The 15,016-nt window shown below is 41.9% G+C and overlaps 1 protein-coding gene across 1 annotated transcript; it reads right to left on the bottom strand.

Annotated features, from left to right (window-relative positions):
- Positions 1–6,251: 6,251 nt before the first annotated feature.
- Positions 6,252–9,419, bottom strand: TRMT10C (tRNA methyltransferase 10C, mitochondrial RNase P subunit). Its single transcript, XM_049857974.1, has 2 exons — positions 9,270–9,419; positions 6,252–7,585 (listed from the first exon to the last, which is right to left on the bottom strand). The coding sequence occupies exon 2, from the start codon at positions 7,571–7,573 to the stop codon at positions 6,317–6,319; it is 1,257 nt and encodes a 418-aa protein (XP_049713931.1). The 5' UTR covers positions 7,574–7,585; positions 9,270–9,419; the 3' UTR covers positions 6,252–6,316.
- Positions 9,420–15,016: the final 5,597 nt, after the last annotated feature.

Genomic DNA, 15,016 nt, shown 5'->3' with positions numbered 1-15,016 from the left:
TCCAGGACATTTTTTCTTGCTTCTTCTCCTTACTGGTTGCTCTATTTCATTCTCCTTTGTTGGTTCCTCCTTACCTCCCAGACTGCTAAATGTTGCAGTACCTCAGGGCTCAGACTTCAGAGCTCTTTTTATTCCCACTCACTCCCTAGATGATCTCAACTAGTCTGGTACATTTAACTACAAAAACAAAGAAAAAAAACCTGCATTGCCGTCCAGTTGATTCCAACTCAGAGCGACCCTATAGGACAGAGTAGAACTGCTTGATAGGGTTTCCAAGGCTGTAAATCTTTACAGAAGCAGACTGCCATGTCTTTCTCCCTCAGAGCTGCTGGTGGGTTAAAACCGCAGACCTTTGGTTTGCAGCCAAGCACTTAACCACTGTGCCACCAGGGCTCCCACATTTAGCTAACCATCTAGATATTGTTGTTGCTGTGTGCTGTTAATTCCAACTCATAGCAACCCTATATGACAGTCTAATTGCCCCATAGGGTTTCCTAGGCTGTAATGTTTATGGGGAGGAACCCTGGTTGCTCACTAGTTAAAGTGCCTGGCTGCTAACTGAAAGGGCATTGGTTTGAAGCCGAACCCATCAGACACTCCACGGGAGAAAGATGTGGCAGTCTGCTTCCGCAAAGATTCACAGCCTTGGAAACCCTACGGGGCAATTCTACTCCGTCCTACAGGGTCACTCTGAGTTGGAATTGACTGGATAGCAATCAGTTTTTAATCTTTATGGGAGCAGATTGCTGGGTCTTTTCTCCAGCAGAGGTGTTGATGGTTTCTAACCGCCTACCTTTTGGTTAGCAGCTGAGAGCATAACTGTTGCGCCACCAGGGCTTCTTAACCACATATTAAAAAAAAAAAAACAGTGCCGTCGAGTCGATTCCAACTCATAGCGACCCTATAGGACAGAGTAGAACTGCCCCATAGAGTTTCCTTGGAAACCACATATTAGTGGTGTTGGTATCTCCAGCCAGCCCTCACCTGTGAACTCCAAACTCATATATTCAGCTGCCTACTGGATATCTCCACTAGGATGTCTAAAGTCATTGCCATCAAGTTGATGCTGACTCATGGTGACTCCATGTGCTTCAGAAAAGAACGGGAAGTAGACCTTTCTTCCATGGCACCACTGGGAGGATTTGAACTGCCAACCTTCCAGTTAGTATCTGATCACAAACCCACGGGTATTAGGATGTCTAATAGGCAACTCTAAAATATCCCAAAGTTAACTTTTGATTAACCAGCACCTTAAAGCCTGTTTTTCCTGCATTTTGTTGTTGTTAGGTGCCGTCAAGTCGGTTCTGACTCATCACAACCCAGTGTACAACAGAATGAAACACTGCCCGTTCCTTTGCTGCTTGCTACTCATAAGGTTTTCACTGGCCATTAGAAGTAGATTGTCGGTTCCTCCTTCCCAGTCTGTCTTAGTTTGGAAGCTCTGCCGAAACCTGTCCACCATGGGTGACCCTGCTGGTATCTGAAATACCAGTGGCATAGCTTCCAGCATCACAGCAACACGAAAACCACCACAGTACGACAAACGGACAGACTAGTGGTGGAGATGAAGGCCCACTCTCAGAGCCTTTGTACTTACTGTTCCCTTTACTTGAAACTCCCTTTCCTCACATCTTCATAGCTCGCTTTTGCCGCTTTCAGGTCTCTGCTGAAATGGCGCTTTATCAGTTTTTGTGCAAATTAGAAAAGGGACACTCTCCGTGGATCCAGTCCTTTAAGCACATGGCTTAAGGGCAGACAGTATCTTCGTGGTGAAGAAAAGGGTGCCTCTTCCACCACACACAGCCCTAGCCAGGGTGCGTGGCTTGGAGAAGGTAGGATGGGTGGTGGTGTGCAGTATGCAGCCTACTTAGAAGTCATTTCCCAACCACCTTTCATAAAACAGTAACTTCCCCCCACACCAGCATTCCCCTTTCTCCCCTAACCTTCGTACCATCCGGCATTTTATATATTTACTTTTTTATGTCTGCCTTCCTGTTGCCCCCAGAATTTTATATCCACGAAAGCTGGCAGTATTTTGTTCAACTGCTGTAGTACAAGCACCTAATATGCTTCTGGGCACACAGCGGGTGCTCAATATTTGCCAAGTGAATGAATGGCCAATGAAGAAGATAAGCTCCTAGGGTGGGAAAAAATAAAGACAATTTCTGTGTTATGGAAATCAAGGAAGGTGCACTTCAAAAAGGGAACAGTTGAGTGAGATTTGCCAGGGTTCAACAGTAAGTACAAAATGGCCACCGAATCTGGGTGATGCAAGAACAAAACAGACTGCAGGTCTACCAGGCAGTACTTCAGAGCTGTCCTGTTCAATACAGCGGCCACTAGCTACGTGTGGCTATTGAGCACTCGAATGTGGTTAGTGGCTGATAAACTGAATTTTTTTTTTAACTTAAAAAGTGAAACAGTGTAAAATATTTTGTCAAGGACAACTCTACTGTTTTGGTAGGACTGCATTTCACTTTAACCGGTAAAAATTTAGCATTAGAATTAAGATGTGCTACAACCATTAAGGAAAACCCAGGTGGTGTAGTGGTTAAGTGCTACAGTTGCTAACCTAAAGGGTTGGCAGTTCAAATCCACCAGGCGCTCCTTGGAAACTCTATGGGGCAGTTCTACTCCTGTCCTATAGGGTCGCTATGAGTTGGAATCCACTCAATGGCACTGGGTTTGGTTTTGGTTTTTTATAGCCATTAATGGAAACCCTGGTGCCTAGTGGTTAAGAGTTCGGCTGCTAACCAAAAGGTCGGCAGTTCGTAATCCACCAGGCACTCCTTGGAAACACTATGGGTCAGCTCTACTCTGTCCTATGTGGTAGCTATGAGTCAGAATTGACTCCATGGCAGTGGGTTTGGTTTTCTTTAATAGGCATTAGTGGAAACGCTGGTGGCATAGTGGTTAAAAGCTACGGCCGCTAACCAAAAAGTCACCCCTTGGAAACTCTATGGGGCAGTTCTACCCCGTCCTATAGGGTTGCTATGAGCTGGAATCTACTCCACGGCACCAGGTTTTTGGTATAGCCATTAATGAGGCCCTGGCGGTGAAGTGGTTAAGTGTTTGACTGCTAACCAAAAGGTTGGCAGTTCAAATTCACCAGCTGCTCCTTGGAAACCCTATGGGGCAATTCTAATCTGTCCTACAGGGTTGCTGTGAATCGGAATCCACTCAACAAGGGATCTGGGGTTTTCTTATTTGGTATAGCCATCAATGGAGCCTTGGTGGCACAGTGGTGAATTGTTTGGCTGTTAACCAAAAGGTTGGCAGCTTGAATCCACTCAACTGCTCCTTGAACTCAACGGCAATGAGTTTTGTTTTGCTTTACAGCCATTAACATATACACCCGATTTTGAATTCTTAGAATGAAAAAAAAAATGCAAAATATCTCAATAATTTTATACCAATTACATACTGAAATATCTTAGGTATATTTGGTTAAATAATTAAAAACAATTTCCTGTTTACTTTTTTTTAGTGGCTACTAAAAATTTTACAGTACATATGCAGCTTGCATTATAAACCAGTTGTCCTCAAGACGATTCTGACTCATGGTAACCACATGTATGCAGAGTAGAACTGCATGCACTCCATGGGGTTTTCAAGGCCATGACCTTTCAGAAGCAGAGTGCCAGGCCTTTCTTCTGAGGCACCTGAGTAGGTTCGAACCACCAACCTTTTGGTTAGCAGTCCAGCACATAACTGTTTGCACCATTCAGGCTCTAAATCTATTGCTGTGTGCTGTTGGGTCGATTCCAACTCATAGCTACCCTATAGAACAGAGTAGAACTGCCCCATAGTTCCCAAGGCTGCAATCTGCAGGGAAGCAGACTGCCACGTTTTTCCTGCAGAGCCACTGGTGGGCTCGAACATTTCAGTTAGCAGCCAAGTGCTTAAACACTGCACCACCAGGGCTCCTTACTCTGAGTCTAGTGCCTGGGCAATCAGACTGTCTTATGCAGAGGAATTGAAGCCTCATTCAGGGTTCTGCTAAGTTCCGAATTACAAGGACTTGGAAAATTTAAATCAGTAGGAGTTCAGACTCCTGCGTCTGCCACTGTGGTTTGTCTACACGTGAAGGGTTCTTAGGATGCAGTTGCTGCTTGGCCATTTGGAAGAAAAATGTTTTTTTTTTTTTCCTCTAGTGTCTGTACCACCGAAATGCTTTAGTATATCGCTACACAGAAAAAACTTGCGGTATACTCAAGGGGACTCAGTAACTTGCACATGCTATTAGACAATCCATATATTCAAAATTTTATAGCTTGAATGCTAACTGGTGGCACAGTGGTTAAGAGCTATGGCTGCTAACCAAAAGGTCAGCAGTTTGAATCCACCAGGCGCTCCTCAGAAACCCTATGGGACAGTTCTATTCTGGCCTATAGGGTTGCTATGATTTAGAATTGGCTCAACGGCAACGGGTTGGTTATGTAGTCTGAACCAGACAATTATAGTTAATATGTACCAAGCACTTACGTGCCAGACGCTGTATTAGTCAAAAACTATTATTTCCTTTTTATAGATGAGAAAAACTTAACTTTCAAAAGATTTAAGAAATGTCAGAGCCTGTAAGAATAGAGATAGAACCCAGGAATCAGGGCTGGGACAATAGACAAGGGAGGCACGGTAGGAGCCTTGCCTCACTCTAGCCCGTGTTGCCAGGCAATCTTAACCCTTTGCTCTTAATCACTGTACTATTTTTTCTTCAATATATCTCAAATGGTTCAAGTTATTACTACCTTGCCATTTTGTAGGGTCTGGTGATGCACTGGTTAACTGCTCAGCTGCTAACTGAAAGGTTGGTGGTTTGAACCCACCAGTTACTCCGCAAGAGAAAAGACCCGGCACTCTGTTCCCGTAAATATTACAGCCTAGGAAATCCTACAGAACAGAGTAGGCAGTTCTACTCTGGCATATAGGGTCACGGAGTCGGAATCGACTTAGAGGCACACAATACTCGAAATTAATTCATATCACACTTTTCCCTTTCAGGTCTAAGTTTATACATCACCTTCTCAAGATGGCCTCTTCTGATTCTTCAAGGTTGGGATGCGTATCTCATTTCCCATTTTCCTTAGAAGAGGGTTCTGCTCACCCTTTTTAGGTCAGGTGCTTGTCCCTAGTCTCATCGATTAGCTGGGGAGGTAGGGTACTATGTCAGCCTAGCCTGGAGAAACCAGTGTGGCCAGGGGCACAGGCTCTGTAAACAGATGTCAGATTCCATTCAAACCACATGGCTGGAGCAAAGGAAATACAGTAAAACCCACAAAAGCAGGAACCTGTGTAAGGTGGAAACCTGTCAGAGAAGGAAAACTCCTATTTTCCACTACTATACAGCAACAGATAGGTGTCAAAGCGGGAAAACTTTCGAGACCTGGAAAAACAAGGCAGTTGCATCAAGTTCCGGCTCTCACAGGTTTCACTGTATTTCATAGAAAAGGCAACCTATCTATACTAACAGCCTAGTAGTGCAGCAAGCACTCGGCTGCTAACTGCTACGTCGGGGGTTCAAACCCACTAGCAGCTCTGTGGCAGAAGGATGCAGCAATCTGCTTCTGTAAAGATTATAGCTTTGGAAACCCTATGGGGCAGTTCTACTCTGTCCTATAGGGTTGCTACTAGTCAGAATTGACTAGATGGCAACGTTTTTTTTTTTTTAATCGACACTACAGCAGGCAAGGTTATATTCAATTCTAACCAAATAAGCCTTTTTTTTTTTTTTTAATAAGAGAAGAAATGAGCCTTACTACCCCAAACCCATTTTTAACAGTACAGCCAAATCCCATGACATGGCAAGGGATGTCTAATCTTTAGCCAAGATTCAGTTAAACAAAACACTTCAGTGCCGATGACGTGCCTAGATCGCATCAAATGTTTCTTTAATAAATGAACCACCAGCTGAAGTTTAGAAATCTTTTCTATACCAATTTTTGATGGCAGGGTAGTTGTTGAAATGACTAAAAGAATATTTAAGGAAAAATGTAACATGAAACTCAAGCTATCCATAAACAGCCACGCCAACAGTATAATTGTTTTACTGAGCTCATTTAAAGATTATCCTGTTCAACAAACTTGGGACTTTTTTTTTTTACTTTTTTACATTATTTTTTTTTTAACAGTAAATAAAACATATTTCCTAAGTTTTGCAGATATTTAAATAATTGGAAAAAGATGCAATACTGCAGTTAGTTTGGAGAGACTACCTTTAAAAGAAAGACCAAGCAAATTCCACTCAGGAAGAAATACACTGATAGAACTTTATTTCCAATCCACTTACTTTTTAAAGTATCGAGCTTTATCACTCAAGTCACCTTTTCTTTGTGCATACATTTAGGGAGCCTTTTGGAAATGGATTAAAAGTCTTTGGCTTCTTTAACTGGTTGAGAAACTCTTGAGAATACTGCGAAATCTCCAGGTAGCCAGTATGTTTCCTCCTGGGAACAAACTTCAGAGCCTCTTCCCAACTACCAGTGTTTTTCACGCATAACAAAATACGCATCATTTGGTCTAAGGTGAGATTTTTCGTACCAGTTTCCCACTGTAAATATTTATCTAACGGAAGGCATTCTGTTGCCAGCTTCAGCCGTTTTGCATTGGCTAGGGATGCACCTGGCTGCATACTCTTATCAACAAAAGACCCAATGATATAAATTTTGTCATGCTTAAAAGTGGTCATAACATTGGGAGAATCTGCAGTTAAATAGATAATATCCTCCTTTGGGAATAAATCTACATGAGACTTTTCTGTTGCAGTTAAAAGCAATTTGTCCCATCTCTCTCTATAACGTTTAACCAATTCTCTGTAATAATCACCATCTGTCTTAAGATTGCAGAGATAAATATGGAAAGGATCAACATTTCTTCTGTTGCATCCTTCGCTTTCTAAAAGTTGGCAAACAGCATTCTGCAGTTCTTTTGGTTTCATATAATTTTCATAAACCATGTCAAAAACTAAAGGTTGTCCAAACTGCATGGCCTGTGCACCCTTCCAGCCCATTGCACTGTCGATATTCCTATCCCAAAGCCGTAGAAATAGAAAGTCCCGCTGTTTATTTTCCTCAGTGGTTCTGTCTGTTTTTGCTTCTTCCTTTGCTGCTGCTTTCATTTCCTTTTTTATTTGCCTAGCTTTTTTCATTTTTTCCTTGATATACAAGTATTTTAAGTATTTCCTTTTAGATGATTTAGAAGGACTTTCCATAATGGTTTTGAGATCTTCTTCACTGATGTGTTCTGGTACTTCTCTGCCGAGCAATCTCCACATCTCGATTAATTCTCTTGTGGCAGCTACAGGGTCTTCATCTTTGCTGTCTGAGGCTGTTGAAGCACCTTCTTCTTGCACACTAGATTTCATTGTAATTTTCCACCCATCCAATTCCAGCTGTTCAGGAGGTGATGTACTCTCCTTATTAGGACAGGGCACAGGTGGTATTTTGGAAGACATGTATCTCTGTAGAATTGTTGAATATACACCATTTGTCTTCCTCTGAAGGGTAAATGGCACCAAAAATCTAGCAAAAGGTCTTAAGAAGGTGAAACTAACATTCATTTTGAGAAAAACAGGCATATAAGAAAACCCCTGTAAAAGAGAAAAATGCAACAAAGAGTTAAGATAAAAAAACAAACAACAGAAAAACAAACCCCAACTAACTGCAAATATAAATCTGAGACACCAAAATGCAACTGATTTCTGAAACACAAAGTGGGATCTTGGTACAGCTATTTTTTCCTAGACTCCTGTGGCCTGGAGCCTATGACCACTCACTGGGCAGAAAATTTAATTTTGAGTTCTTATTTTAGACATGATGTTCACTATTGCTTTAAACCCCCCCCCCCCCCAAAAAAAAGAAATCCACTGCTCTTGATTCCAACACATAGCAACCATATAGGACAGAGCAGTACTGCCCCACAGGATTTCTTAGGAGTGGCTGGTGGATTAGAGCTCCCCACCTTTTGGTTAGCAGCAGAACTCTTAACCACCGCACCACCAGAGGTACCACTATTGCTTTAGGCAGACAGAAACCCTGAATATCCTTATTAGATTTGTACGTAGGAGCCCAGGAGGATCAATGTTACTGGATAATCAACTTATGTACCACTGATGTGGCTAGATCATGATGCTATATTTATTCCCACTCTGATGTAAGCTCAGATACAGACTTAAACACAAGACCCTTCACAAAACCAACACATGAAAACAAAGGACAGAAAAGCTACAGAATATGGCAACTAGTAAAAAGCACTAAGGGTTGCTGTATCAATGTAATGTACATCAATATATACAGAGCTACTGATTAAAAGGAAACCCTGGTGGCGTAGTGGTTAAGTGCTACTGCTGCTAACCAAAAGATCGGCAGTTTGAATCCACCAGGTGCTCCTTGGAAACTCTATGGGGCAATTCTACTTTGTCCTATAGGGTCGCTATGAGTCGGAATCGACTGGATGGCAGTGGGTTTGGTTTTTTTCGTTTACTGATTTAAAAACAAACAAATCAAACTCTTCTCCAGTTCCGACTTTATTTTGCAGCAAATAACGTTATTGCTAAACAAAATGTCCAAAATTGGGATATATATATATATATATACACATATGCCTCACAATTTTATCCTAAAAGTCTGTATATCTACAAGATGATGAAGATGCTTAACAATGTGAAACCAATATCAAACTAGAAGCCAAAAAAAAATTTCAATTTTTACAAAACACAACTTAAACATCTGAAAAGAAAAATTCCTTCTTCCCTTGGCTTCATTTAACGACCCCGCTCCTAAGTCTCCCGAATGCCTCTGCACTGATGACCAGATGCCTGTCCCTTAAAGGTGCTGTGCCTCTCAGTTCTGTCCTTAGTTCTTTCTTCAGTCCACACATTTTTCTGACCTACTTCCCTGGCTTTAATCACCACGCATCGAACAGGCACCTCAAATGCAAATAATACTCTCTCCTACTTCCCTCCCCAACCTGCTCATCTGTTTGCGTTCTCTGTTTCAGGGAGGGTCACTACTATCCATGTAGTTGCTGGAGCCAGAAAATGGGTCCTCTTCCACACTGACCATACCCAATCTATTTGTGTTATATTCATTTTATTTTCTAAATACTTCCTGGATCCATTCACTTCTCTCCAAACTCATTTTTTTTAACTGCATCTCCTAGCCTCCGGATTTGCTTTCCTCCACGTCTAGGCCATCGTAGCCACTGCAGTAACCCATTTCCTGCCGCCCCAACACACACGCATACACGGAGTTCAGAAGAAACATGTCCATTACCAGAGAGAACAGCTCCCGTCGGCGGAAAGTGCACGAATCCCCCAGGCTACAAGATCCAACCGCGCCAGGTCGCTCCAGAGGCCTCGCCGCAGGAGACTCGCCGCTGCACGTTCTCCTCCGCGCGGACAGTGACCCAGGCGCGTACACGACGACGCCAGCGCGCAACCGGAAGTCCCGCCCCTCTCTCGGCGCCCCCATATGACGTCACTGAACGCGGTGTTTGCTCTTTTCACCCCGTCGCCACGGAAGGCTTCCGGGTGGAAGGGGTAGTGGGTGGGGGGGGCTCTAGTGACTGGCGGCAGCTGGGTTTGGGTACAGTGGACGACCGTCTTAACGTGCATGGGGCTCCCGTTTATTTCCATCTATCTTAAAAACTTTAATCTTTTCTACCTGGCCTCTGTATTTATCAGCATTGATTCACATAAAATAGTCCCTTCACAAGTGTCCCATAGCTTTAAACCAGGGCATTGAACCGATTCCTTCAGGTTGCAATCCCTGCTGAGAATTTGCTTTTCTAACAAGTTCCCAGGCGATGCCAATGCTGCTGGTTAGGGACCAATCCTGAGAACCAGAAGTACAGCAGTGGTTCTCAAGATTTATACATAATACATAAGAATCACCTGCGGATCTTCTTAAACTGTAGATTCTGATTCAGTATATCTGGGGTGGAAATGCAAATTCTCAGCAGGCGTACCAACTGGAATGAACTGGTCGGAATCCCTGCCTTAACTCCTTGATGCTTGTTAACCTTTTAACTTGTTAACTTTTTTGACCAGTTTATCACCAGTGCCTAGCACTTCGCTTGGAATGTGGTAAGCCAAACTAAATATTTATCTTGCCTCCTAAATCATTTGGAAATTTAATGTGAAAAGTTAAAGCAGAGATTGTAAATTGGTAGCCTTTGGGCCAAGTCCAGTCTGAGGTGTTCTGTTCTGCCAACACAGTGTTTTCACAAATGTTTTGATTTAGTTGTCATTAAAACATAAGGTGACTTCACGTTAGAACTCAAATAGAGTAAGCAGAAGGTCTGAATGCCTTTGGCCCATATTCTTCCTTGGAAACTGGTAGATCTAAGTAGAGGTTGTTTTGTACACAAGACACCTGCTTTCTAACTCTCCACAACTCATCCCACCACATGTCTTTTCTATAGTGGATAAGTGTTGGTCACCAAATATCTTGCTGGCACTGTTTTTCACATGGTAGGGAATTATTTCTCTGTAGCAGAGGCTCTATGATAAGTTTGAAGGCAAAGCGTGGAGTCAAAGGTCTAGGTGTTTTTTTACAAAGTAGAGACCTCTTCTGATTCTCTACTGTATCCTCAGTGCCTCTAACAGGGCCTGACATGTAATGGGAATTTAATTATTTGGTGATGAATGAATGCTGCAGCTCATGCAAGAGGCGACAATGGCTTGGACTAGAGTGATGGCGGTAGAGATGAAGACAAGGGGGCTGATTTGAAAGATATTTAAGAAGTAGAAATGATCAGTTTCGTGACTGAAATTCAGGGGGACGAGGAGAGGGAGAAGTCAATAGCCTGGCTTGATCATCTGGGCAGATGATGATAGGTAGGGTGGTTAAGATAAACGGCTTTGTTTTCAACACAAACATTTCTTGTCTGTGGCAAAAATGTTGATGCTTTGCAGAAAAAGAGAAAATCAGTTTCTAATGTGATGGATTAGCACAATAGCTGTAACAGTGGCCTCAAACATACTAAAAATAATAAAGATTGCACAAGACCGGGCCGTGTTTTGTTCTGTTATGCATAAGGTTGCCATATGCTGGATCTGACTTGACAACATGAACGAAAAACACACAGAGCTGTTTATAAAAACAAGAAAAAAATGTGACAAGATAATCATGCTCCCAGATAATTTTATAACCAACTGAGTTGAGCTGCTTTCTCAGAAGTTTCAGTTGACATAATTTCTGATGTGGTTATTTAACATATGTCCACCAATTCCTCAAAAGGTGGAACTGAACTCCCCTTTTCTTGGACTTGGAGACTCACTTCTAAGAAATAGAAAAAAAAAAATGGAGCCTCATGCAACTTTGGAGACTAGGTCATAAAAGACATTGTAGTTTCCTGCTTGCTCCCTCTTTTGGATTACTCAATCGAGAGGAAGCTAGCTACCATATCATGAGGTCACTCAAGATGGCAGAGGTCCATGTGGTGAGGAACCAAGCTCTCCCGCCACAGCCAGCAGGAAAGGGAGGCCTTCTGACAACATCAGATCAAGTCTTCAGAGCATGGAGCTCCAGGCAGTCTTGACTGCACCGTCATGAGAGATCGTGAGCCAGAATCATTGAACTAAGCTGCTCCTGAATTCCTGACCAACAGAAAGAGTGAGATAATGAATGTTTGTGGTTTTAAACCACTAAGTTTTGGGGTGATTTATTGTGCAGCAATAGATAACTAATACATCTAACGTTAACAAATCAAGGGTTGTGAGAAACAACAGATTAAATAGTAAATTGGGGACTAGGAGAAACATCAGTTTTCAGTTAATTAAGTGCAAGATACCTATGGTACAACAAATTACTATTACATGCCCCTTCTAGCCATGGTCTTCTAACTCCCACAAAATGATTGGATCGGACTATGCAAATAAGGTGCTTGTGGCCCACCAAGGGGATTGGACAACCTGCTAATGCAAGTAAGGTGCGTGGAACCCTTGTAGGGAATTTGCCAACCCACTAGGCTTAAAGGAGCCAATCCCAGAGGTTGGAGGGGGAGCTCACTACCAGCAAGAGGAACCAGGAGCGGAGTGCGTTGTTTGGACCCAGGGTCCCTGTGCTGAGAAACTCCTAGATAGACTCAGGTGATAGTGGGAGATGACGAGAAGCAGCAGCAAGTACAGCAGAGTCCCGTGGCGGAGAAACAGCAGCAGCAGAACCAGGGGACCAGCATGAGAAGATGTGGTGGGCTTCCCGGCCCACGGAGTGAGGTGGCTACAGTTGGCATGCCAAATGCCAAATCCTGGAACAAGAAAGCTCAGTGCCTCTGGGTAGAAGGTTTGTTGATGGAGTGGGGTGCCTCCAGGTATCTGCTGGCAAAGCTAAAGAAAAAGTTGTAATATTTGTCTGAGCAGGGCCAAGGGCCCGGTGAGTTCTGTGGGACCATTGCAACAAATTATTGAACCCAGCAGAGAAGTGGAGAGTGCTGTGGGAGGGATGGCTGGTGTCAGAATTGGTAAAAAAAAAAAAAAAAAAAGAAAAGGTGGAGAGCGGAAGTGTGTCTGACCTCCACCTCCTAGGAATCAGCCTTGGGCTGATGTTGATACTGATCTTAACTCTGGCTCCTCCCCGCAAAGTTAGGTGGGGAGGTCCGATGCTGCCTCATTTTTACAATAGCACAGCTTTTATAGTGATACTAATTTTTGCTTTTTTGTGTTCTCCACATTGGGTGCATTAGATGTATTCTAGACAGAATATCTATGTTGGAAGGGACTTCAAAACCCACCTCATTCATTTACAAAAAGAAACGAGGGCTTGGAGAGATTAACTGGTTTACCCAAGGCCAAGATTCATTTAAAATCTACATATCCTGATTTACATGGGAAACCTACGGTTGAGAAGGGGAGAGTATTGACAAGTCATGGGGTTGCCAACCAATGTCACAAAACAATATGTGTATTAATTGTTTAACGAGAAACTATTTTACTCTGTAAATTTTCACCTAAATCACACATACACACACACACAAATTAAACAAAAATAAATAAAATCTACATATCCTGATTTACAATTCAGTGCTTTGTCTTCATTATGCCACTCAAGACATGGTACAGAAAGAAGAGAAATTTGAAATACTATGTCTTTACTAATAAGAAATTATAGCATACACTTGGTTAAAAAAAGGTATTCACTAATGATAGCTATGTACAGAAAAATCTGTATGTCCTATTAAATATGGCAGGGTGCTTCCAAATGCAATGTCTAGTATGGGTTCCTCTTTTATTGATCTATGGGCAGAGCTAAGAAATAATTTGTAACCTTTTTCTTTTTCTGGTGGCTCAAAGCCACCAGAAGAACAGAAATAATAAAGATAATAATATAGGTATTATATATAATATAATAAAGATCAGAGCAGAAATAAATGAAATAGAGAATAGAAAAACAATAAAGAATCAACAAGACCAAAAGTTGATTCTTTGAAAAGTTCAACAAAATTGACAAACCATAGGGCAAGTAAGAGAAGAAGTAAACAATCCAAATAAGAAATGAGATAGGAGACATTACAACAGATCCAACTGAAGTAAAAAGGATCATAACAGAATACTATGAAAAATTATACTTCAGCAAATTTGAAAACCTAGAGGAAATGGACAAATTTCTAGAAACACACTACCTGCCTAAACGAACACAAGCTGAGATAGAAAATCTGAACAGATGCATAACAAGAGAAGACACTGAAGAGGTAACAAAACGAAGAAAAAAAAACTCTCAACAAACAAAAGCCTTTGTCAGGATGGCTTCGCTGGTGAATTCAGAAAAGAGCTCACAGCGGTACTACCCAAACTATTTCACAGCATAGAAAAGGAAGGAATGCTCCTGAATTCATGCTATGAAGCCAGCATAACCCTGATACCAAAGCCAGTCAAAGACACCAAAAAGAAAAAAAAAAATTACGGACCAATATCTGTCATAAATATAGGTGCAAAAATTCTCAACAAAACTATAGCCAATAGAATTCAGCACTGTGTTAAGAAAATAATTCACCATAACCAAGTGGGAGTCATATCAGGCATGCAAGGATAGTTCAACATTAGAAAATCAATTAATGTAATCCACTATATAAATAGAACAAAAGAAAAGAATCACATGATCATCTCAACTGACACAGAAAAGGCATTTGATAAAGTCCAACACCCAATACTGACAAAAATTCTCAATAAAATAGGAACAGAAGGGAAATTCCTCAGCATAATAAAGGGCATCTACACAAAACCAACAGGCAACATCATTCTCAATGAAGAGAGGCTGAAAAGGGAAAAAGACAAGGATGCCCTTGATCACCACATCTATTTAACATTGCACTGAAAGTCCTAGCTAGAGCAGTAAGGCAAGAAAAAGAAATAAAGGACATCCATATTGGAAAGGAAGAAGTAAAACTGTCCCAATTCGCAGATGATGTGATCCTGTACGTAGAGAACCCCAAAGATTCCACAAGAAAACTTCTGGAACTATAGATTCAGCAGAGTAGCAGGATACAAGATTGACATACAAAAATCAGTTGGATTCCTATACACTAACAAAGAGAACTTCGAAAAGGAAATCAGGAAAACAATACCACTTATAATAGCCCCTAAAAAAATAAAATACTTAGGAATAAATCTAACCAGGGATGTAAAAGTGCTATACAAAACGCTACTCCAAGAAACCAAAAGAGACCTACGTAAACGGAAAAGCATACCATGCTTATGGATAAGAAGACTGAGCATTGCGAAAATGTTCTACCCAAATCGATCTACAGATATAATGCAGTCTTGATCTGTCTTAGTTATGTAGTGGTGCTGTAACAGAAATACCACAAAAGGCTCATTCTTTCACAGTCTAGGAAGCAAGAAGTCCAAATCCAGGGTGCCAGCTCTAGGGGAAGGCTTTCTCTCTCTCTCTAGGCTCTAGGGGAAGGCTCTTGCCATTAATCTTCCTCTGGTCTAGGAGTTTCTCAGGGCAGGGACCCCAGGTCCAAAGGATGTGCTTCACCCCTGACTCCTGTTCTTGGTGGTAGGAGGCCACTATCTCTC

This window comes from Elephas maximus, chromosome 18 (assembly GCF_024166365.1).
Source record: "Elephas maximus indicus isolate mEleMax1 chromosome 18, mEleMax1 primary haplotype, whole genome shotgun sequence".
Lineage (NCBI taxonomy): Eukaryota > Metazoa > Chordata > Mammalia > Proboscidea > Elephantidae > Elephas > Elephas maximus.
The sequence above is the reverse complement of the archived record's forward strand: the minus strand, read 5'-3'. Positions and strand labels throughout refer to the sequence as shown.

Excerpts from the sequence above, each read along its gene's own strand:
- TRMT10C (XM_049857974.1), bottom strand. The coding sequence starts at position 7,573 with ATGCCTGTTTTTCTCAAAATGAATGTTAGTTTCACCTTCTTAAGACCT.